At 34.2% G+C, this 25675-nt stretch overlaps 1 protein-coding gene across 1 annotated transcript in view; it reads left to right on the top strand.

The window, feature by feature from the left end:
* The first annotated feature begins 1441 nt into the window (after positions 1–1441).
* The window catches only part of LOC143912679 (zinc finger MYM-type protein 1-like), a 201235-nt gene continuing 177001 nt past the window's right edge, over positions 1442–25675 (top strand). The window contains exons 1-2 of the mRNA XM_077431975.1: positions 1442–1653; positions 1724–3488. Of these exons, the coding sequence (XP_077288101.1) occupies positions 1767–3488 (1722 nt within the window). The 5' untranslated portion in view covers positions 1442–1653; positions 1724–1766. The remainder of the gene's footprint in view (positions 1654–1723; positions 3489–25675) is intronic.

The raw sequence follows: 25675 nt of genomic DNA, 5'->3' as shown, positions 1-25675 counted from the left end.
ACATTAACATTAGAATAATATAATACTATGAATACTAACAAAATTAAATTAAAATTGTAAAATAGAAAATGATCAGTAGATCAGTAGCTGTTAATATAGATATAAGATGTAGTGTGAACATAATTTAATAATAATAAAAAGCATTTAAAAATCAAAATATTTACATAGTAGATGGTTGGATCAATAGTAATTTATTTTTAACTGCCTACAAATTAATTTGAACAAAATTCAAAATCAGAAAAACAAAACGCAACCAATTTACATAAAACATTAAATTATTCAACGGAAACATTGATTTTAGAATACAATACATAGATCAGAGAGCTCGACGCGTCGCGTGATTTGAAAGCGAATACACTTGGATTTATTTCAGCGGTTGGACAATATATTTCCCGAAAAACACAGGTCAAGATTTCCACACGCATAAAAAAGAGGTGTGGCAATAAACGGAGGCTTTAAGTGGAAATCGATCGGTTGCGCATGTATTTATTGGTCCACTATCTGAAGGTAACAGTCGAACCGGGGCCTGGGGGACCCCAACGTTGTGGCCAACTTAATGATAGGGTAATCTCCTAAAGAGTGATTGTGGGACCCTATTCTAGGGACCGACACCCCGCTCGGGAAAATTGAATAGACGGAGGGGTTGATTTTGATGGACCGTTCGTCTCAATGGGTATGATGCTTCGAACGGATTTTGAATTCGTTGATGATCTGCAAACGCTTGGAATTATAGTACTGATATGTCTATATGTATTTTAACTCAATAAGTGACGTTCCGTGATTTTTAATGATGTATAATTTTGTGTACCTAACAAAAAAGCATTTTTTCTTTATGATTTATCTCATTTTGTACGGTTCATTCTGTTCTTCTCATTACATTTTCTCTCGCCCAAATAAGATTAAAAATCTTATAAGATATTTTTGTGCTTATTTTATAGAAATTTTCCTTCCTCTTCTTATGCTATAAACTGCGGAAAATGAGTGAAATACATATAATGGATGAAAATGATGATACATAAATATACGGATGTAGAAAAATATAATGATGTTTGTTATCACGCCCAAAAATCGATTACCATATTTATTTACTGATTTTAGTTTGAATTTTTTCCTGTAATTTCGATATACATATGTACCAGTGGCGTGCGGTCCATGGATGCGGTGGATGCGGCGCATCCCCTATAACTTTAAAAAGCCAAGAGTATTTTTAATAAATATTTGAATTTCGCTTCGATGTATTCTTAGTGATGTACGTGATTATGATGTAGTATATGATATATATTTCACATATCACGTGTTTTTTGTTACATGATGCATTATATAGGATCTTTTGATAATTTTTATTAAGGATTCGCATAGGCCGGCCACAGGCGAGTGACGCTGGCGAGTAGACGCTGAGTGAAGTGCGCGCGCGTCATGGATTCGGAGTTCGGACCGATCCCATTTGCGCATGCGCACTATGAGGCTGTCATATTCGCGCGGACGCGTTGACACTTGTTTAACCTCTACGGTGGATTCGGTTTCTCTGTTTGCTTATCTATTGAGTTTCACTTGGAAGCCGCTGTTGATCGATATTTCCGCACGCTACGCCCCAAGTTATTTATCAAAAAGCTAGCCGATTCATTTCTTTAGACGAAGTTAATCATTTATACTGTAAGTTGGTTATTTTTTACTTTTGAATTAAGTTTTCATTTAAATTAGTTTCGTCTAACTTTATTTTTAGTTTACTGTTCCACTACTTACGAGTTTTCATTATTGCCTTTAATATGGATATCGAAAATAACAATGAGAGTGGACTTGTCGTCGAGATCAATAATAATTGCAATTGTTTAATTGAAAATGTGCTGAAAAGAAGATTTGCTTCTCTCCCATTTAATGAAAAGGAGATTATTGTTAAGAGCCCCAAACCCACACCAATATTAAATATTCAGTCTAAAACAAAAACATTTAAAAGGTATTTTAACACAGAAACATACGAAAAAATTTCATGGATTTGTGGATGTGCTCACTTAACGAAATTATTCTGTTGGCCATGTATTTTATTTTCTCAAGAAGTGAATGTCTGGAGTAAATTTGGATTTTCTGACCTAAACAATTTAAGTAAATCGCGCAAGAGACATGAATGTTCTCAAGCTCACATATGTTCTGCTGCTCAATTTAAAAAATTTGGAAAGGGACCTCGTATAGAAAATTTTTTAAGTGCTCAATTTAAAGCAAATATTGAAATGCACAACAAAGAAGTTACTGCAAATAGATACATTTTGTCGAAATTAATAAGCGCGATCTGTTTTTTAGCAAAACAAGAACAACCTTTACGAGGACATTTTGAACACCAGGAATCGGAAAATAGAGGGAATTATATTGAGTTGCTGTATCTGTTGAGTGAATCAGACATAAAATTGAAAACTCATTTAGATAACTCTACGGTGTTTACTGGACTATCGAACCATATACAAAATGACTTGGTATCCGCAATATCAAAAGTCTTGCTAGATGAGATTAAAACTGAAATACGTGCATCAAAATTTGTTTCCATAATTGTGGACGAATCTACAGATATCAGTCGCAAAGCTCAGCTATCTACTATTTTTAGATATGTAGATGAAAACAATGAAATTCAGGAGAGATTTGTTGGATTTGTCGATGTTAGTCCCAATAGAACAGCTAATGCTCTTTTTCAGCACATACGTGAGACCTTGGAAGAATTTGGTTGTTTGGACAAATTAATTGCACAAACGTACGATGGAGCGGCTGTAATGTCCGGGGAGCATAATGGAGTGCAACGAAAAATTCGAGATATTTGTCCTAATTCTTTATTTGTCCATTGTTACGCTCACAGATTGAATTTAGTTTTGTCGCAATCTGTTAAACATATATCCGGATGCAAACGTTTTTTCAGCCGTATGTTGTCATTTTCAACTTTTTTTTGTAAGTCTTCAAGAAGAATTTCCCTTCTCGATTGTCAAATAAAAAAACGATTTCCCACTGCTGCCCCTACACGATGGAACTACAATAGCAAAATTTTAAATATGATATTAGAATATCAAACAGAATTAATGGAAATATTTAATCAAATAATTAATGATGAAGACGAATGGGATACTGATGCTGTCATAAATGCTGAAGTCCTTCATCGTTATTTAAAAGAGTTTGAATTCAATTTCAATTTGCATTTATTTTCTGCAATATTTAATTCGGCAGATTTTTTATTTGAAATTTTACAAAAAAAAACCTTTGACATATCGTATTGCGTAAGTGAAATTAAAAAATTTGTAAAATATTTAGATAACAAAAAAGACGATTTTGATTCATTGTGGAACAAAGTAATAACTAAAAATTTTAATAGAAAAAGAAAATATGCTGAATGTGAAGAAGATGTGAAAACAACGTATAAACTTCACTATTCTGAAATTTTAGAAACTCTTTCAGTAAATACAACCAATCGATTTCGAGATATCGAAAATTTAAAATTTCTCGAATTTTTTAACGTCAAAAAATTTAAAGAATATGAAAATAATTTTCCAGATTTCCTTTTTAAATCACTCCACTTAACTTATGGAAAATACTTTGATTTTATGAAATTAAAAAGCGAATTAATTTACATGTACTCAACGCAAGATTTCCATTTGAAATCTATAAATGACGTAAAGGAATTAATTGTGAAAGATGATCTAATAGACGTTTTGGAACAAGTATTTAGTTTAATACAATTAATTTGTACGATACCTTCCACGAGCGCATCGGCTGAACGATCATTTTCGACTATGAAAAGAATTAAAACGTTCACCAGAAGTAGTCAAAGTGAAGAAAGACTCTCTGGTCTTGCTTTAATTGCAATCGAAAAGAAAATAATGTCAAATTTAAAAAACAATAAAAAATTCTATGATGCGGTTATCGATGAATTTTGTAAAAAGGAACGAAGAATAAAATTAAATTTTAAAAAATAAATTGGTCGGTTTTTTTTTTCAAACAAGGGACAGCATCCCTTGTTTGAAAAGTCACCGCCCGCCACTGATATGTACATCGGTATATTTTCATTTATCTTCAATTGTAGATATTTAACTTTCGTGTTACATACATATAATATAATTAGAATGGAGATTATATGCGCTTTAGTTCATGTACATATAATATATTCATTGATTGTGAATAAAATCAATAGCAATTTAAATATTAGATAGTTGTAAGCTCGTGTTTATAGCTTTGATTAAATGAAATGAGAAAATTATGACTATGTCGATTTAAACAACCAAATGTTGAATAATTTTATTCAATTATTAGAAGAATTATATAAGTGTTTTCTTGTGAATAAATTCCATTGTTGAAATGAAAAAATTCTTACATATACATATACTTTGATTATAAGCAATGTACTACATATAAGATGAATGTTTGTTTGTCAAATATGAAAATTTACATTTTTCAATCATCTTATGATGCTGTGACTGAAAATTTGAATCAACTTTCACTCGCTTGAATAATACTAAGCAATTCATTAATTTTTCTTAAATTTATAAAAGATGAATTTAAGAATTTTATTCGCTATGCAAATCTGTAAATTGAAATTCAGAAATATGAAATTTGGCATACTATCTTATTGTGTAACCTAACTTACACCATATACATACTACAAAATGTTCGATATTTTACTTGTTAATTTTCATAGCCAGCAGCATGGCTGGTTGGGCTTTTGCCTAGCACCGAGAAGTCACCGGGTTTGATGCCGTGAGTTGATCTAGATTGAAAATAATTTATTCCGAGTGTATTATCTGTAATTATGCTGGTCAGACTTGGATATTTGTAACTCCAAGTCAATCGTTTCCTATCAGAGTTTGCCAATTTATTTTATTTGATTTGATATGTTCTTATAATAAATACACTATAAATGGATAAAGAACAAATTAGCAATCATTCATCTCATTCAAATAGACTCGTGTTGAATTTCATGAAACTGACCAGTTCATCAACATGACAAGCGCCAGACAGACTGAACCACAGATTAACGACACGTGTACCTTATGCGTGCGCACTGCTCGCACTTACACTAAGCGAAATCTACCCGAAGTCCCGACATACCTGCCCTGTATACGTTCTGTGCTTCTGAAACTTTAGTTCCGAATTTTGCCTTATTAACCGCTTAGCTGCTCAAAGCGCCTTATGGGCGCAAACAGCAGTATCTATTATACGCTCAGCGCGTCGGCTGGGCGTCTAAGCGGTTAAACTCGCCAGAAAAATCCAACTCAATTTTAATAATTACCATTTTAATAATTGCATCTGTGCACATCGAAATGTTACTCGTCATCTGATGTGCAATCTATCATTCGTCAAGTCGAGAATTGCGTTTAAAGCAGCCATCCAGTTAATCTGTGGTTCAGTCTGTCTGGCGCTTGTCGATCGTTTGCACCAAACCCCAACGAAACAGGTTCAAATGCTCATCTATCACAAACTGGATAGCCTTTACAAGAGACGAGTTATTGAAAGCAGACGTTTTAGCAGCAATAGGTTGGAAAAGCAGATGATGACGCAAAGCTCTACCGCATTCAGGCACTCAAAATTTAAGTTTCGATAAAATCGAAGGGTTGTTGAAACGGTTCCTCCATTAAATTGGCTAAAAACCATCCTAGGAACCCACTACGTCACCACTATTTGAGTATGATTTATGTACAATAAAAAATTATGTATAAGCTTAAATTCATAGATGTCTCGTTAACTTCGAGTTTTTCAATGTCTCGTAATTCAGCGACTTACATATGTAATAAAAATGCTGCATTGTTTGTAATTCATCAGTAAGGCGCACTGGGGCTTACCTGTTAGGTTTTCCTGGTATATAAAATAAAATATGCCTTTAAAACGTCGGGCAATTCACTCTTTATCAAGTGCACGCGTGTTCCAAAAATTTTGTGTCGATTCGGTCAAAACAACGTTGTAAATTTTAGTTTTATCGAATTTATGGAGCAACGATAGGAAAATTGAGTCAAACGCAAATGGATGGTTCTTGACCTGAATTTTCTTCGGGGAAAATTTTCGATAAGCACGTGTACAAAATTTACAACAGAATGCTAATAATAATAGTCTCGCAATCCCGGTCTAGTGGCGCTCCTCTTCAAGTCATCAATAATCCGTTTTGCGAAACGATGCTTTCCGCAGATTCGACTCGAACTATGAGCATGCATAAAACAAAACGAAAATACCAAGAACCCACTCACAAATCTGTTAAACTCTCCAGCGATTCGATAATATTATAAGACACAATGAAATTATCGCCGGCGTTCCGGAAAATGAGAGGGCGCGATGCTTTTCTATTCCCGGTCGGTTGGGAAATTGTACTCTTAATAATTTAAGCCGTAAAATATCCTCTTGAAATATCCGTTTTCTACGCAGGTGAAAAATGTAACATTCTACAGGGTTTATATCGGCCTCCACTCGAGCCTAAATAAAACAATATCTAGAACCGGAATGAGCTAAAAATAAGCATCTAGAGTGGGTGGACGAGACGTTGACGCCGCATAAAGGTCTTCTCACGGTCGTTTTGTCAAGTATCTTTTGGTCGAACGCTTTAATTATAAACAGGCGTTTAATATAAATCAAAATTGGTTATTTTATTTTAAAGTGAACAATTTTATGTAAAAGATTATCTGAATTTTAAAGGTAAATTGATTCAAATAATCATGTTACGAATTAACAAACAATATATATAATGAAAGCGTGACGCTACATTAGGTACATATAATACTTCATTAGTAATTCAAAAACATATAAAAACTATACGACATATCATAAGCAAAAGTAATTATGTATTTTTTATAATGAAACATTATGTTTTTGCAATAATTTGGTGCAACATTTATTTAACCATATATAAAAACAATTAACAAATAAATTTTTTGAAGGTTTTCTTAAAAATTTGCTTTGATAATGTTATTAAATCGGTCGCGGTTTTAATGTTACAATTAACATTAAATCTTGTTATATGTAATTAAAAAATTAAATGGTCTGTAATGATAGGTGTTTGGAATGGTGACCGGAAAAATGCACTCGAGATAGTTGCACTCTCGAGACATCCGAACTATCAAAGGTGCTCAAGGAGGACTAACGCAATAGAATTCCACAAAAAAGCGTCAAGGGGTATTTGTATGTTATTCGAGGGTGCTAACCTTTTTTTGTGGAATTCTATTGCGTAAGTTCTTTTTGAGCGCCTTTGAAAATTAGGAATCGAAACTGCGCTACTATTCAGTGCGATTTAGTGCATCTTTCCGGGAACCGTTTGAAATACGTCACATATAAAAAACAATACAACTACAATAGATTTTTAAGCTTTTCTTCCTATTATGCCTTAAACAGAAACATTAAAATAAAATAATATTTAATATCAGGAAAAAAATATGTGTACAATACATAAAGATAATGATCACTGGGTCAATTGGTAAAAAAATTAATTATATTTTAAACATAATATTATAGTAAAAGTATGGCGTAATAAAAGTATGACGTAGTTAAATTAAAGTAAAATGAAATTTATATATGTATTTTATATTCTATAATCTTGTCTATACCCTTCAGGTATAAACACATATTACCTAAACGCAATTTGCTTTTGGTCATCGACTTTAGAGAGTCTTTGATTAATATTATGTATTAGATGTATATGTATGTATTATGAGCATTTATAAGAATTGTAAATAGGCTTTTGAGCTCTTTTTCCTATTATGCTGTACATTAACATTAGAATAATATAATACTATGATTACTAACAAAATTAAATTAAAATTGTAAAATAGAAAATGATCAGTAGATCAGTAGCTATTAAAATATATATAACATGTGTAGTGAACATAATTTAGTAATAATAAAAAATATTGATAATGTTTTCGTATATAAATAAACCTCTACAAATATCCAAGGAAAATATGAAGTTTTGGCCTCAAATATCAATCACCAAACATTGATTAATCGAAACTAGACAAACACATCTGGCATTGACCCCTATTGAAACAAGTCACAGACTTAAATTTAGGTATGTTTCCGCTAGAATGGCGCGTGCTAAAAATCTAGTCGACATTAAGGCAACCTTGAATTTGAGCCACAACATTGTAACAGGAAGTATTGTATTCGAATAGGACCAGTGTTAATAAAATGATATAAAGTAGAGTTTACCTCGCACGTGTTAACGGGTCGGGTTTAAAATGGATTTTTTTTTGTTTTTCATTGTTTGCTTAAAGCGAGTTTCGGCAAAAACCAGTTCGGCGAATCTTTGCCACACACACACACACACACACACACACACACACACACACACACACACACACACACACACACACACACACACACACACACACACACACACACACACACACATTTGTGTACGGTATCCAAGACCAAAATAGTCAGTTTATCAAATATTGCAAACAAAAGCTCTAATAATAGGCTACGGCAAATGCGTATTTTCCTGAGAGTTTTCCTCGAATTTGAAATACATACGTTCACGGCAGGAGATCAATGTTTCGACTAGGCTTCTGACAAGCTTATTTTATTAGATATGTATGCATAAAAATCGTATCAGTTTGAGCTCAATACCTTGAATAAGAATAATAGTTATTAAATTTTTATTTTTACATACACATATATCGTAGAAAAATTCTTGAGAATACTGTACTAGGTTTTAGTCGGAAAAAAATAAGGTACGTACAGGTATTTGAATCTTTTTACTCTTTCTAACACCTCTCCATCTAACGTTAGATCACCGTTGTCTGTTTGCATTAGTCAAGTACACAAATATTTTTTCATATCATTTTTGAAAAGTTTTCAATTAATTTTTAAAAAATGTTAAGGAATCAAAAGTAATAAATCAAACTGGAATTTTTTAAAAGATTATTTTTTTATTAAAAAAAAAGTTTTTCTAATAATTTTATAAATAACTCTTATAAAAAATCGATATTATCCTGAACTTAATTATTTTTAGAATATTTAATTAAATATCATGAAAGTAATATTTAATTAAATATTTCTTTCATGATGCTATTTTTTCAAATAAATATTTTATGAATTTATTGCATTTTTTATTGTCATAAAATTAGTTTAAATCTGTAAGAAATAAATATTGCAAATATGTATACCAAATACATGTAATATGTATATTGCGTCGTACTCGATTGATTAACTTATATGAAAATAATGAAAACGAAAATTTAATAAATATTAAAATTATAAATAAATATGCTAAAATATATACGTACATACATATGTACATATATGTTTATATATATATATATATATATATATATATATATATATATATATATATATATATATATATATTATATTATATATATTATATATTATATATATTATATATATATATATATATATATATATATATATATATATATATATATATATATATATATATATATATATATTTTTTTTTTTTTTTTTTTTTTTGAAAGGGATCCTCTTACAAAATTCAACTGTACTTATTACCGATCAAATAGTCGATTTGTTCCGCAACGCGAAAGCTTCGAGTCTGCGACTTGTCTTCTCCTCCTTTATGTTTATGTATATTTTATTTCGCGGAGATTTGCAAGCCGAGGCTAAAAGCTTACAAATGTATTATTCAAAGATGATCATGTGCGAACGACTGCACCACTGGAATATATCCTTCATGTGCTTATGTATATAAAGTACGCGTGTATGCATGTACTTGTGTCAAGTGGGTTGAGAATTAGCTGGGAAACAATTGTCTGAAGAACATACATACATACATACAATATAATACATATGTATGTTCATATAAAGTGCAATGGAATATTTATGAATAAAATATTATGGTATCAACTATTGAAATCAGCCTTAAATCAGCATTAAAATATTAATGTTTTTTCAAATTGACATCTATGGCCAAGCTTACAGTACAGCCTACAATGTAGATAAACATATTTATTTATTTATTTTAATATACAAGTATACCACAGAGTCTTTACAGGTCACCCCAATATGACACTGTGGCCAGACAATACATAAAAGATCAAATACATAAGAAAAAATAAAACAACAATAATAGAAAAACAAATAAAATAAAACATTTAAAAAATTGTACATAAAAATTAAAAATTGAAAAATTGAGAATTAATAAATTGAAAAATCAAAAATGAAAATAATACACAAAAAAAAAAAAAACACATATATAAATAGTTTAAATTGAATTAAAAGTAAAAAACAGTAAAAATACGGATAGATTATCCGGTGAAATATTGAAAATATCAATGTGATTGCTGACCAAATTCAAGCAGCGTAAGACTCGAGCGATTGGTGAAAAAGCAAGAACATTAGTTCTTGCTTTAATAGTTTGGAACAATGGACGCAATCGATAATCAATGAGGCGAGATGGAACCCAAAATTTCATTTCTTCCAATATAGTTGGGTTGTAAATATCACCTCTTAATAATTTGAAGAAATGACACACAAGATGCATATCCCGCCGATGAGATAGGGAAGTATAGCCAACAGAACCTTGCACAAAAGCACTAGGAAACAGTTGAGGGTAGTATCCAAACTCCCTCATATATAGATAGCGGAGGAACTTCCTTTGAACTCTTTCAATTTTTAGAGAGTGAGTTAATTCACTGGGACTCCATATAATGGCATCAGATTCCAAAATGCTTCGGACCAATGCGTTATAAAGAAGACGCAAAACTCTTAAATTATTGAAATTGTGAGCATTACGTAAAACGAAACCCAGCATCTTTGAAGCTTTATTGCACATATTGGAAATATGGATACCAAACTTCCATCTGCTCTCAAACGTAACGCCAAGGTCTTTTTTGGATAATGTTCTACACAGTGGAGTTCCACCAAGATTATACTGATATAAGGTGGGGTTAGAAGACCGAGAAAAAGACATAATATTGCATTTACTAACGCTAAGAGGTAAATGATTATTAGTCGCCCAGCACCATAAAGAGTTCAAATTACTCTGAAGGACCTCACAGTCAGAAACACTATCAATTTTCATGAATAACTTGAGGTCATCAGCATATAGTAAAAAATTTGAATCTGAAAGTACCGAGCCAATATCATTCACATATATTAGAAACAGTAAAGGTCCCAAATTAGAGCCTTGGGGCACGCCAGAAGATGTGAGGTATACATCAGAGAAATGGCCATCAAAACAAACAAACTGACGACGATTACTTAAATAAGAAGTAAAAAAATCAGTAAGATTATCCGATAGACCAAAATTGGCCAATTTCTTAATAAGTATTGAATGATCAACCTTATCAAAAGCTTTAGCAAAATCGGTATAGATCACATCAACTTGATGCCCTGCATCTAGCGATTTAGTAATGAAGTTTGTGAAAGACAAAAGATTAGTAGTCGTAGAGCGTGCTGAACGAAAACCATGCTGTTGGTCTATGATAAACCGACTGCAATGGTTATAAAGATATAATTTATTGATTGTTAATAATATATAAAGATATATTATTAACAATCAATAAATTCGGTTTTGCGACCAATTCACGAGAAACGGAAAGGGGGGGGGGGAGTGGGGGGATGATCTGGATTTTAATAACTATCCAGATCTCTCCAGCAGCGTAATACATACATATGTATATATTAATAAAATTTTTGGAAATGTTTATTTTTCTACGTGGTACTCGAGTTATTGGATTAGTATTACAAAAATTCTATTGATAACTGGCTAACCTCGATAAAATAAACGAATTTTTGTTATTAATCCACAAGAATAGTCGAAATATGATTTTTCTAAGTTGAATTTTATTTAATTCTCATATAAAGACAATTTAATATATTATCCCTATTAATTCAATTCAGATTCGTGTAAATACGAGTAAATACTAGTACGAGATTTTAGCTCGCAATTTTACCGATTTAAAATTCAGCACACTTCCAATTAACCCTTTTAAACGAAAACAAAAAACAGTGTGGCCAGAAAACTATCCCAATAAACATGTTTCAATAGAAAATACTCAATATAAAATAGTATTTATTTATTTAAAGTTTGGACCGTTGTAGCATTACAGGAATTCCTAATGCGCCACAATGGTCAAAAATATAACAGAAAAGACATGAAACAAAATAATAAATTAGACATAACAAAAACAAAACATATATATACACAAATAACTAAAAATAATAATTATTATTATTATATATCGTTTATCGTCTTGAATTCATTCTATGTTTACAAGGTTTTTGTATTTCGTAATATTCTTTCTCGATTATGATTTTCAAGTTATGAATTCCATAAGTCCTCACCAGATAGAGTTTCAAAATATGTCATCCGGACTGACCAAAACCAATCACGACAAGCAAATAATACACCACCACCACGTCGATCTACTCTATCGCGACGATGCAGCCTCCAGGAAGAATCAAAAAGTTCAGCATCAAAAAATGATGAAGTCAACCATGTTTCCGTTAGTGCTACCATATCATCACAAATATGTAGTAGAAACGGCTGAATTAAACGCAGCCAGCTTTGTCCTGAGACCTCGTGCATTTTGGTAATAAATTACCAATTTTCGGTCTCCCAGTTTGGCGCGTGACTTTCTTTGAGACAAGAAATGGCAGTTTTGATTGAGCCAACGGAGGTTGAGCCAATGGAGACGAAACGGAAGAGGAAGCAGAAGAAGAAGCCAACACAGTCACAACAGAATCACGACTATCAGGACCATTTGAGCAGGCAGATGTAGGAGAAGAGGCAAACATCGACGTCACTGCGACCGTTTCCATAGAAGATTCACTAATACTTGCAGACGTAGTTTTAATATCAGGCTTCAAACATCTAGCAGCTCCCGTACAAACATCAGCAAATGAAACACTTGGGCGCAGCTCTAATGATGAAACAACGTCAGTGGCAGACATAGAAGTAGTATTAGTATTCGATTTTATATTCTTAATGCTCATTCCCCAATCTTTAAATCTACCAAAATGAACACCAGCAGGCCAAGAACCAGCAGAAAATAACAGGCCAGCGACAGAAGCAGGAACAGATACCTTAAATAATATCCTCGTGCATTAAGAGGGGAAACCACAATGCCATCCTTTAATCCACAGATGGCACTAACGTGAGTCAAAACCTCGTCACACGAAGTGTCCAATGAGAGCTTCCATATATGTATATTGACATTCCTTTTGACGGAAACAATAATTCCAGAAGCTGCTGTTCCCACCTCAAATTTACGTCTAAGTGGAGGTTGTTCAGCCGAAGGTCGGTCAGGTAATGCGGGTTGTCCAGGTTTTTCATGATTAATTCGCAGACCAGATTTACGTCTATTTCTTTTCTTTTTGCCCATCTTCACGGCTGCATCAGCAACGAGAGAAACAGAAGGAGAAGGCACAACACTTCTAATGAGTACAGGAGAATTCAAGCCTCGTATTAACTGCTCTAAGGATGAAAATCTTTTCTCAATACGATCAATTGCATTGACACATAGTTCACGCCACATGTTACAACATCGCCCATTGTAAAAATTATTAACATTGTATTAACAGTGGGAAAAAGTTCCAAGTGAAAATACGTACTTTTGACTTTTGATTTGAACTGGACGACTACTTAGAGATATTTGAAAGCTAAAAAGTACTACAAATGAAAGATAAAATACCCGACTATAGAAAACAGGAAATTGACAGATTTTGAGACATCGACCGAACAACACCAAGATATAGAAAAATCGCGCGATTTAAAAACATATATATCTCCGAATCTTGAGCCAATCAACATTTTTTATTACCAGATTCGTGTTCACTGGGCATAGATCTATAAGAAAAGTCATATCTCGTCTCTGAACCAAAAAAAAAGTCGTCATTTGTCGAACAGTGTAATTAATCACCGAACCGAGTTAAGAATAGGTTGGGAAACGTTTTACTAACAACTTTTTTTAAACGAGTATTTATGAGCATAATAGGAAATCTAATATGAGAACAAGTTTTGAAAATGGGTGTAAAGATGTACAAAATACAAAAGTACAAGAAGTTCAAAAATGCTGGAAGCCGTTGTACCAGAATGTACTAGAGAACGAACGAAAGCTCGCGGTGTCGTCGCGCACCGTGAAACCGGATCGCAATATTGCCCCTCTACGTGACGCCGAGCCGCGTCGAGTGACGTGACGTCACCGCCATGACGACACGACTGAGCTACGTCACGTCCAGGATGACGCGTTATACGTCATAGGCTCGTGACGTCACGCCATGAGCAAGGTTGACTGGCGCGTTGGCGGGCTCTCGCTAGCCGGCTAATTTTAATTTCGCGCTTCTATATTTGACGCACCTCTCACCCCCCCACCCGATACCACCCCCCGATGAATGTTTGCGATGGTGTAAGTCACGGTGTATGTGGGTTTTGAAAACAATCACATTGAAAATATTTGCTCGCGATACGGTCAGCGAATGGGGCCGGTTTGTTTGCTTAGCGAATGTCTACGGGGTCCGGAAAAATTCGATGATTATATATATTATATTTATATATATTTACATACTAGTGAATAGCCCGATGAAATATCATCGCATGGGTATAAAATTATTATATACCCGTATAAAACTAAAAAAAAAAATCCGGAACCGGAACCGTTATTTTCGTAGACTCTCATAGATAGTTTTCAATTCTTTATTTGTAATAATGTTCAATTCTTAAAGTTAACGTTAACAAAATGTTGATTTAAGTTAACAAAATGTAATATTTTCCGATTATACACAAACGGTCATTGACCTCGTAACGTTGAATATTATTATTAAATATAACAAATTACGCGCATATACATATTATGTGTATTTACAACACGTATTCTGGGCGAGGATATGGCTCGTGAGAACATCGCGTTTGGATCGAGGTTCGAGGGTCCGAGGTTCGATTCCCGGCGCCCGCGGTGAATGAAATCAATTTTTTTCTCGAATATCGTCAAAATATAAATAATTTAAATTTAATTAAAAATAAATATATAAAAAAAATGGTACAAAACCTCTTTTATATGGCGAGAAGGAATATTTCAATTAATGTTTAAAAAAAGAGGCGAAATGAAGAATTGGATTTGGCGTGATGTTCGTGACCATTAGCTCAATTTAGACCTATATTCAGGCTATTTGGGGTGATCGGTTCGAGTCGCGACAAAGTCGTCTAGTCGAAAAATGAATTTATCGATTTTTATCGATTCATTCATTATGTTCGGCGAGAGTTAGGACACACACACACATACACACCCACACACACACACACACACACACACACAGATTACCGTCTTTATATATATATGATATATTATATCATACATATACATATGTACTTTCTATAGCTCTTCAGATTCAGACCGCCTCCTGACAGCGAATGCTGATTTTATCATCTACTACATTGTATAATACGTAGCCATTAGGGATTGCAAATTATCGTCAAATTCAATAAACCGATAAACGGTAAATGAATCTTTCTACTTCCGGTATTTACCGGTAAATGAAAAAAAAAATTTTTTTTGTGGACTAGATAACTGTATGTGGGTTACTATTCCTAAAAATGTTAGCCAAGATTGAATCGTAAATAATTAAATTAAATCTCAGGTGAATAATGTCATTTAACCCATTGAGTGCTGACGCCTTTTCTGTTTAAAAGCCCGCCACGCTGAAAATTTCGCCAACATTTCCAAATAGAATTATTTAGAAATCCAATAGAAAGCAGGTATAAAAATTGTAGCTAATCCAAACAAACCGTAGATAACTACCGCCGAGGATTTCGAGTTTTGTAAAGGTGTGTTTATACTCTCTAATATATCTTGCAAAAATATAAAATATACAAACGAAGTCTATTAAGGAATGTATTTTTCCAAAACTAGTTCAATCTTCTTCATTGTTGTTACAATGTAATGCTCACAAGCCACAATCTATAATACTCAGTAGTTAGGGATTTCCATCGAGAAATTCTGCTATGGTTATAAATTCAGAAATTCCGGTGTTAACCAGTCTTTATAAACATTGACACAGATTACATGACCAATGTTCAATACATTTTTTTTTCAATGCTACCTGGAAAGGCTTTAGCGGGTAGTATTCTTGTTTATTTTTTACATACTCAAAATACAACGCCTATCGGCGTATTTCAGATTCACAGACCTGTTGGCAAAACGCCGATCAGCGCTGGTCAGCATTCAAAGGGTTAACAGACTAACACAGCTGGACAGGGAAAGTAGTAAAGTGGGATTAAAAAATAACGTAGATAAAACCAAACTAATGTTCAATAGTTATCGCATGCCTGATAGCATTTCATTAGATGATAAAATGGTAGAAGTAGTAAATAATTATTTATATTTACATAGGTCAAATAATAGACATGTCCGGCAGTAAAGAAGAGGAAATAAAAAGACGTATGAAATAAGGATGGAGTGCATTTGGACGGATGAATGTTGAAGGGTTAAGCAATATTGAATTTTTTTTCATTAGATTAGAATTAGTCTGAAATGATAATGAAAATCAACCAATGGGTATATTAAATTTTCCAAAGAAAATTTGTTTTCTGAGAATGTCATCATGCAATTAAGAGGGCTGTATACCCGAAACCTTAATTTTGTTGCCGTTCCTTTCTTCGATATATATATATATATATATATTGAGTGAATGTTTATATTGAGTGAATGTATATATTGAGTGAATGTATATATTGAGTGAATGTATACATATATTGAGTGAATGTATATATTGAGTGAATGTATATATTGAGTGAATGTATACATATATTGAGTGAATGTATATATTGAGTGAATGTATACATATATTGAGTGAATGTATATATTGAGTGAATGTATATATATTGAGTGAATGTATATATTGAGTGAATGTATATATTGAGTGAATGTATATATTGAGTGAATGTATATATTGAGTGAATGTATATATTGAGTGAATGTATATATTGAGTGAATGTATATATTGAGTGAATGTATATATTGAGTGAATGTATATATTGAGTGAATGTATATATTGAGTGAATGTATATATTGAGTGAATGTATATATTGAGTGAATGTATATATTGAGTGAATGTATATATTGAGTGAATGCGACAGTTGCACTTCGAACAGATAATACGTATTTTAAATCGACAAAATCGAGGATTCGTATTCTCCAGTCTTCTCCTCCGAAACTGGACCAATTTAAAAAAAATTTCATCATCGGTATGAGAAAGATATTTTCTATGTTTATATGCTCGTATTTTTTTTAAAAATCAACGGTTAAATAAGCACGCTGGACTATTTTCGTGGGTGCAAAAAATATGTGATTTTATAGATGTTTGGCGGCTCCTAGCTCCTATAAAAAATAACTAATCAAAAAAATAAAACAACAGAAACATGCCTATGGTAAATATCCATAGCATATTAAAAAATAATTTCTCTAGTGCCATAATTGAGGAAGGGAGAAGTGTAATACGTTTGTATGGACAAGGCGCTGGTATCTAGCCCTCATAAATATGAATATAGGTAAACAGGTACTAGTCACACACACACTTGTAAGATCTTCAATGGAGCAAAATCTAAATTTAGTTAACAGGTTCAAATGGCCAGAGCTTATTTCCGGTGTGCAGGTAAGAGATTTCCCGGATGTTCGTCATTCGACGCTTCGACGCCGGAAGTCGCTCTATTTTCATCCGGATATTCGACGGCGATACAGTTTTGCTATGGCAAACAAATTTCCACAAACTGAACGGGTGGCTTTTCCGATTCGAAAAAAAAACAACTGAAATTCTCACAGAGAAAATTGTAATGGAATACAATAATCTCTCGACGAACAAATTGTTGTGCGCCGAGTTTCAACTTCGAACGTGATCGGCCGTCATTATCTATGTCTGCCTCGCTCGAACGTACTATGAAAGACAGAGACGGAGATAGCACGTCTTGTTTGAGGTCTCTCTCTCTTGTACGTATTACAAGCAAATACAGTAAAAACCGATTACGAAATGAATCAAGCCGACCGGTCGGCTCACTTTGCATAACTTTCGCAAAACGTTCGCGTCGTTGTGGCAGCGGGGAATTAATTTCGAAGATCGAAAGTACACATGGTAGCCAGCAGTATGGCTTAATGGTAGCGTGTACGTTTAGAATCAAGTGATCAGTGGTTTCGATCCCCCATACTGCTGGTTAGATTTGGGGGTATTTGTGACTCTAAATCGATCGTTTCTTATCAGAGTCTGCCAATGTTATCTGATCATTGTTGAAACGCTTCAACAGCAAAATTGGCAAAAATCATCTTTCCTATTGTCACAAATCTTCTGTATTTATTGTGTGTATAATTTGTAAAAATTGTGTACAAAAATATAAATCTCAATGGATTAATTCTGTGATTAATTAATTAATTGTTATTTCGTGTTCTTCAGCTTCTGGAAATTTAGTGATGTATGTAATAATAAAATGCTGTATTGTTTGTAATTAATTGTCCAGGAAGGCGCATTGGTATCAACATGTCAAGCCTTCCTGGTATATATGTATGTATCTATGTAAAAATAAAATAAAATATGTAGGTGCGATGTAAAAATGCAAAAGAAGTCCGAATGAAATGTGTGCCGAACTGGACTGGAAGTACATACATATTCGTATTTGGAATATCTTGCATATTAAGTTCGTTGTGTCGTAATGTGGAACGTGACCATGGTAAATTGTCTGCAACCCTCTCGGTGCTAGGTCCTTAATTTATGCGTAATTTTAATACTAAATAAATGCGCATTTGATGGATTGATTGGTATATAATATGTGTATGATATTTGTAACCCTGTTAGCGGTAGATTTGTATAGTATTGAAAGCATATGCGAAAAGTTTTAATTGGTTTTTGAGGATTATCTCCAGGCTTAAGTGCAGTCGGCTAACAATGGAGACCCTCGAATTGACTTAGTGGTCGGTAACGGCACACCCGCTAGAGTTCTCAGAGTTGACAGCGCGATAGCGTGGGACTGCATATCTGGTACGTGACTATAACAATAGGAAAACAAACGCGTCGAGGAAGATGCAGTGAGCGACCTGCCCTTTATAAGCTGGTACTTAGGCCATACCATGGCATTCTGGAGATGCTTGTTTGTATGCGCCACCTTCATTTGTTTTTTTTTTATTAAATTGACTGTAACGAACAAACAAACATATATACTGTCTCTTTCGAAATTATATGTATACCGATACGAAATTATATGAATCCGGCGCCTGCGCCCCCGGAACCTTTTCCCTTAGAGGCTTCGCCCCTTACAGCTTCGCCCTCGGTGGCTGCGCCCCCATAGGCTTCGCCCCCTAGGGCTTTGCCCTCGGCGGCTGCGCCCGATACGATACGAAATTATATGAATCCGGCGCCTGCGCCCGCGGAGCCTTTCTCCCCCAGAGGCTTCGCCCCCAAACAAGCATCTCAATCTTCGTACTCTTTCTAACACCTCTCCATCCAACGTTAGATCACCGGTGTCTGTTTGCATTATATCTACTATCATACATTTGGTCTTCTTTAGATTTATGCGCAGACCTTATAGCTTGTTTTAAATGCATTCAACTATTCGTTTGTGTTGAAAATTTAGCTGTCAAAGGGTTGAGCGAGCTGCCAAGAGAGTCGGACACGTATTCGTTTGGTGATTTCGCTCGGGTTTAGCGCTTGCAATCTCCGGCCGTTATGGTTCCTCGACTATGGCGCCATGGTTAACGGTCACCGTTAAAAAGCCGTGGATTCCTACCATAACTGGCCTTTTTACTGTATTTTGACCGGGCGCATGCCGTGAATTACAACAAACACAACTGTACCACCACTGCTCGGAGAAAACTCAAAAAAAAAAGAGAGACAAGAAAAGGCCAACTCGAATCTTCCCCTAAGTACACGCCGGCTATTTGATCGCGTTTATGTCCATATTTAATTATTCTTTTGCAATGAGTGTTTCAACGTAGACGAAGAGTGTATGTAAACATGTCGAGATTTCTCGTCGTTGGAAATTTAGTAGGTTTTCCTCTCTCCCTCTTTCCCTATCGAGCTTTTTCCCTTGGAGTTGAATTTTATGTAGCGAATCACAAAGTGAGCCTTCGCCCCGCGACCCATGCAAAGGAGACGCTTAATTATGTATGAAAAGTTCTCGAGTTTTTCCTCGCGGCAATTTTCGATTTTGAAAGAAAATTTGCGTGCGGAAAAACCCAGATAGAATTTCGCCGGAATCCCTTTGGCACTGATAAGGTTCAATATTTTCACGTCAAATTAAAGGTGTTTGCTTGTTAAAGGGTTGGTTGTGGTTTTGATAGCGGGTGTGGATGAGCGCGTTTGATCTCGTTTTATAATTTACCAGTATTATACCCGTTGATATATTAACAGGTGGTTTTGGAAAGGAATTGATAGTTGACGTAAGATTTCCAGCTAAAAAATGATTTTTATCGGTCATCCATGATGTATGAATTTGAAATGATCAGTAAATTCTTTATTATTAAAATATAAAGCTCGCATGAAATATGAAATAGCATATATAGATTTGGGTTGTTAAAACCCAGACCAACCGTCTTGTTTTAGAGTTGCCCATTATCTGGCTTAATTGTAGTGACAGATCCAATAAATCAGCATTCTACCCCCCCCTTTCCATTTTATCCCGAATTCGAGTTTCAAGCATCTAAAAATTTTTGATCAATGTATACTAAGTTTGACCCACTGAATATGACAATGAATTTTTCTCGTTGTTACATATACTGTGTAAAATTGTGACTTTTTAAAATTCGCTTACTAAAAAGTATTTTAAAGTAATAAAAAATCAATATCAATAGAAAAAAACACATGACTATTGATTCCAATACTCACTTTTGTCCTAACAATACTAGATTTTGAGTTAAAGAATGCAAAAGCCAAAAATTGTGCTATTTTAAACGTTTATATCTGATAAACGAGACAAAACCAATTCAAAAATCATTCTCATATTCGAATTTAATGGGCCAAACTTAGTAATGATTGATTAGTAAAAAAAGCTATTTTTTGTTGCTTACTGTTATTAAAAATATCCAACCTTCATATTCTTTAAATGTATTCTCGATAATTCGGTGTATATCGAATATATTGATTATTGAGTATCCCAGTTTGTCCATAGATTACTCTATTGTATTGTAAATAATAATTGTATTAGAATTTTTAGTACTTGTAGAAGAAATCTGAGCATATATGTCACCTTGGGGCAACCTGTCATGCAAATATAGTAGAAATATACATATGTATAAAGATAAAAATATTATAGTGGTTAAAATAATGATCAACTATTGTATGAAAGTATGAGAGTTTTATGTATGTTTGAAGAACTATTTTATGAAAGTAGGTATGTATGTATGTTTGGAGAACTTTAGCAAAAAGATTCACTGAAATAATGTCCATCATTGTAGTTTGATGGATTATATAAAACAGACGACTCATTTATGTCCGTTATGAAAATTGTGTCGTAAAAACGCCAGGTTATAAAATTATAATACGATGTGAAAACTTTGCGTCTTAAAATTGTAGTGAAATTTTTAATTATATGCCTCTTAATACATAAAATGTTTATATGTGTGTATAATATTATGTTGTATATATTTTTTGAATTAAAAGTTAATCAAGTTTGATTTCGTGAACTATGCAGTTCGTTGCTTATTTCATGAATTGAACCAAGCAGATAGTGGCGCCTCGTGTGATTTATTTTGGAACTATACAAAATTATATTTCGCCATCGCAAAAAAATCTGTATGAAACATGATGATGTCTCTCTGTCTGTCTCGTATAGGCTCTTAAACCAATCAACTGATTACGATGGAACTTTCAGGATTTGTTGTATGCATGTCCGGGAAGATTACTGTGAAAAAAAAACTCTTAATAATAATATTCGTAATAACGATTTTACCGACGCGAAAGTTTGAAGCGCCATTGTGTAGTCAAGGCAATGTGTTCGTTGGTAACCACGTTACCAGTTGCTTTATAATGACACGGCGTTGAAGAGGCGTTAATAGAGCTCCAACCAACACTTGAAACGGGAACGGGAATTACATGCCTTATTCTGGCATTGCAACGCATGCCGGGTTCAGCTAGTATTATATAATATGGTAGCTGTATAACCCGGCTTCGCTCGGTATTTGTAATATAAAGCGCTTAAACATTTTATTAAATTTATTTGAATAGTTTTATTTATATAAATTTATTTGAATACTCATTTGTTTTCTTTTATTACATTGACTGTCACGAACAAACAAACATATATAGTAAGTCTCTTATAAAAAATTATATGTATACCAGAATCCGGTGCCTTTAGCTGCGCCCTTAGGGCTTCGCCCCCGGCGCGAATGCGGCTTCGCCCTCGGCACCTTTGCCCCCCGGGACTTCGAATGCTTTGAATAAAAATAAATCGAATTATTTGTTCGATGACGTCACGGATATACGACCCAACGAACGACGGTTACATACATACATACATACAAAGTGTCTTTCCAAATTATATTTAATTTATTTTATTTTTTATTTTATATAATATTAGATTAGATTTCTACGTTTTCTATACAAGAAAGAGTATGGGTATTACCCATATCTCTATCCTACTCCTTTCCTTTTGGGCATGCTTGGGTATAATTCCCTTGAACTTCGGAGAAACTTCTCGTTAATTCGTTTCGTTCTCCAGCTACTGCGTAGTAGTACGTCATGCCCGTTATTGCTGGAACAGTTGGGACTCTATGTACCTAATAATTATGTGCGTGGTAGATATCATAATTTAATGGTTGTACCTCCTGCTCGCACAGTCCTTTTTCGAATGGCTCCTATACCTAGAGCTATTCGACTTCTCAATGAAATCGTTGCTGCTGTCCCTGAATGCGATATTTTCCACGTCGGTGAGCGTAGATTATCGGATATTATTTTAACATATTTATCTGGTAACCTGCACTCATCATTACTTTCTTAAATGGAATTTGATGTATAATTGGAGTCTTAATCTACTCTCTTCCATTTGGGTCTCGCTGTGATTTTATTTTTTATTCATATTTTGTTTTATTTATTTTACTTTTTCTTTCTCCTTTGTACATTTTTTATGTACTATTTAAATTGTATTATTATTTTACTTTTGTTACTTTTTTATTATTATTTTATTTTACCATGTTTTCTCCTTTTTAATTTTTCTGTTTTTAACTAATTTTACTTGTATTTATATCTTTGTTAAATGTAGGCCATTGTGGCGCATTAGGTTCTTCCTGTAATGCCACAATGGTCAAAAACCATTGTTACGTACGCCGCGGATTAAGCCAATAGAATCCCAGAGACTATGTGACCGTTCAAAGGTTATCTGTTATCGGCTTAACTAAGTGCTTGCACTTAGGACCAACGAATATCTGTTATCGGATTAACTAAGTGCTTGCACTTACTTCCAGGATTATATCTGGACTATAAGTGCATTTAGGCTAAACAATGACCGTTATTAGTCCTTTCTCAGAATCGGTACGGGGGGACCCAATGTCGTGGGAATACATATCCGAATACGTGACTATACAGCAGGTAAACAGATTAGACGTCCTGAGAGATCTACCCTTTATAAGGCGGTACGTAGACGATAGTTATTTTTTATTCATCTTTATTACATTAATTACATGGGATGTTTCTTCACATTTCTAAGGTATAAAAAAATCTGAAACAATGTATGTCACGCGTGCCTCAAACGTACATTAGTATCAGCACTATTATCAATGAACCTAAAACCAACATTCATTGTTTTATTTATATTTACAATTTTTATGTATTTTTTATACTACTGTAAAATACGCTGCCGGTTAAGTACAATCAGGATTATCCGTCGCTTTAAGTGCATTCGAGGAGAACAATGGAGACCCCTGGATTAGGCCGAGTGGCATCCCCGCTAGTTTTCAGAACTGAGAGCGCGAAAGCGTGGGACTGCTTGCCTGGTACGTGCCTAAACAATAGAGAAGTAAACGGATGTGGAAGATGCAGTGAGCCACCTGCCCTTTATAAGCAGATACTAAGGTCATACCAGGTAATTCTGGACTGAGCACTGGCTGTGCGTGGACCTTCTTAATCATTCAATAAATGCTGTGAAGCGACTTTGGCCTTTCATTTGGATCCTCCACCCACCCCTACGCAACATTACCATGCGTTTCTTAGTAATAGGAATTTATTTTATTTTTTTTAATTTGTATCTTTTTTATTTTACTGTATTTATCTTTTATTGTATTTTTATTCTGTATGTGTGCTATTATATAAAATTAAATTAAATTAATTAAAAAGTATTTTACGTTTACTCTTTACTAAATATGCTCATATGTATGTATGTATATCCCAAAATTATATATTTAATAGAATTTTGTATAATGCCCAAACTGAGGCCCAACCTTAAAAGGCTTCGAAAGGGTTCAGAACTCTGGATCGAAGGGCTCCCAAACAAAAACGCGCGACGATTATTTATCTTGCTATACAATATACGTGCATACATATGTATGTATTTACCTCAAATAAAATCGATCCTTACCGGAAATGTCCGGCTTTTCAGATACTAAGCAGAGTACCAGGTAATTCTGGACTGAGCACTGCCAGTGCGTGTATCTCCTTAATCATCAATAAATGCTGTGAAACGACTAAGGCCTTTTACTTGGATCCTCCACCCACCCCTACGCAACACTATTAATAAAATAAAATAAAAATATCTGTATTTAAGATATACTGCGCGATATATGAAAAAAAAAATTATAGATTCGTACTGATTGTGAATTGAGAAATAATTTTTTAACAATTTCGTGAAATGATCAATTTCACCATTTAATATTTTTGTTATTATATTGACTTATAACAAAATTTTTAAAATGGGGCAATTAAAGCTGATATACTCGTACGTATAGAGTGCAACAAATCTGACAATGTATTAGTAATCGCTATGAGCACCTGTAATATAATGATAAAGCTCGCCGCACACTCGTGCTTGCATATAAAAAGCAATCGATTCGCGAGTGGGCTAGTGGCGTCCCTTTCACGCGCGTGTTGCGCGAGCCTGGTGCGCAGCGCGATTCACTGCAAGTGCGAGCGAGAAGGAGCGAGAGAGAGGCGGGGTGGGGGAGAGAGACGCTGGTAGCAGCGGCGGGGACTTAATTAGTGTTTAGAGGGCCTGAATAAGTGAGCGCTCACTTCGCCGAGAGCGGACCTTTATCGGAAGCTAATTGGCCGAGAAAACACCGGGGGCTGCCCAATCGGGCAATTATAAATTGTGCAACACAAAACACACGTGCATGCAATGCATTCAATGCAATGCACCCTCGGCACGTTCTCCATTGTCTTTCCGTCTTGACGTAGAGCTGTATCTGTTCGCTGGGGTACATACTCTTCCAAGGGTAATGTCACGCTTTTGAAATCGACACAAATTTGAAATTATCTCAACAATTCTAGGCACTCCCCCCCCCCCAACTCAATGAAAGTCTATGTAAGTGTGACAAGGGTAGTGGATATAGTGGAGAAATTAAAATGGCAATGGGGAGGTCACGTAGGTAGAAGAATGGACGTAAGTGTTGGACGAAAGAACTGCTGCAATGGTATTCGAGCGAATGTAAAAGAGTGAAAGGAAGGCCGTAGGGAAGATGGGTAGATGAAATTAGAGAAATATGTGGGGTTAGATGGACGAATGGAAGCGTGTTGGATGATGTGCCAGCAGCATAGCTCGGTTGTTAAGCTTCTGCTTAATACC

The sequence above is a fragment of the Arctopsyche grandis genome, chromosome 6 (genome assembly GCF_051622035.1).
Source record: "Arctopsyche grandis isolate Sample6627 chromosome 6, ASM5162203v2, whole genome shotgun sequence".
Classification (NCBI taxonomy): Eukaryota; Metazoa; Arthropoda; class Insecta; order Trichoptera; family Hydropsychidae; genus Arctopsyche; species Arctopsyche grandis.
The sequence above is the reverse complement of the archived record's forward strand: the minus strand, read 5'-3'. Positions and strand labels throughout refer to the sequence as shown.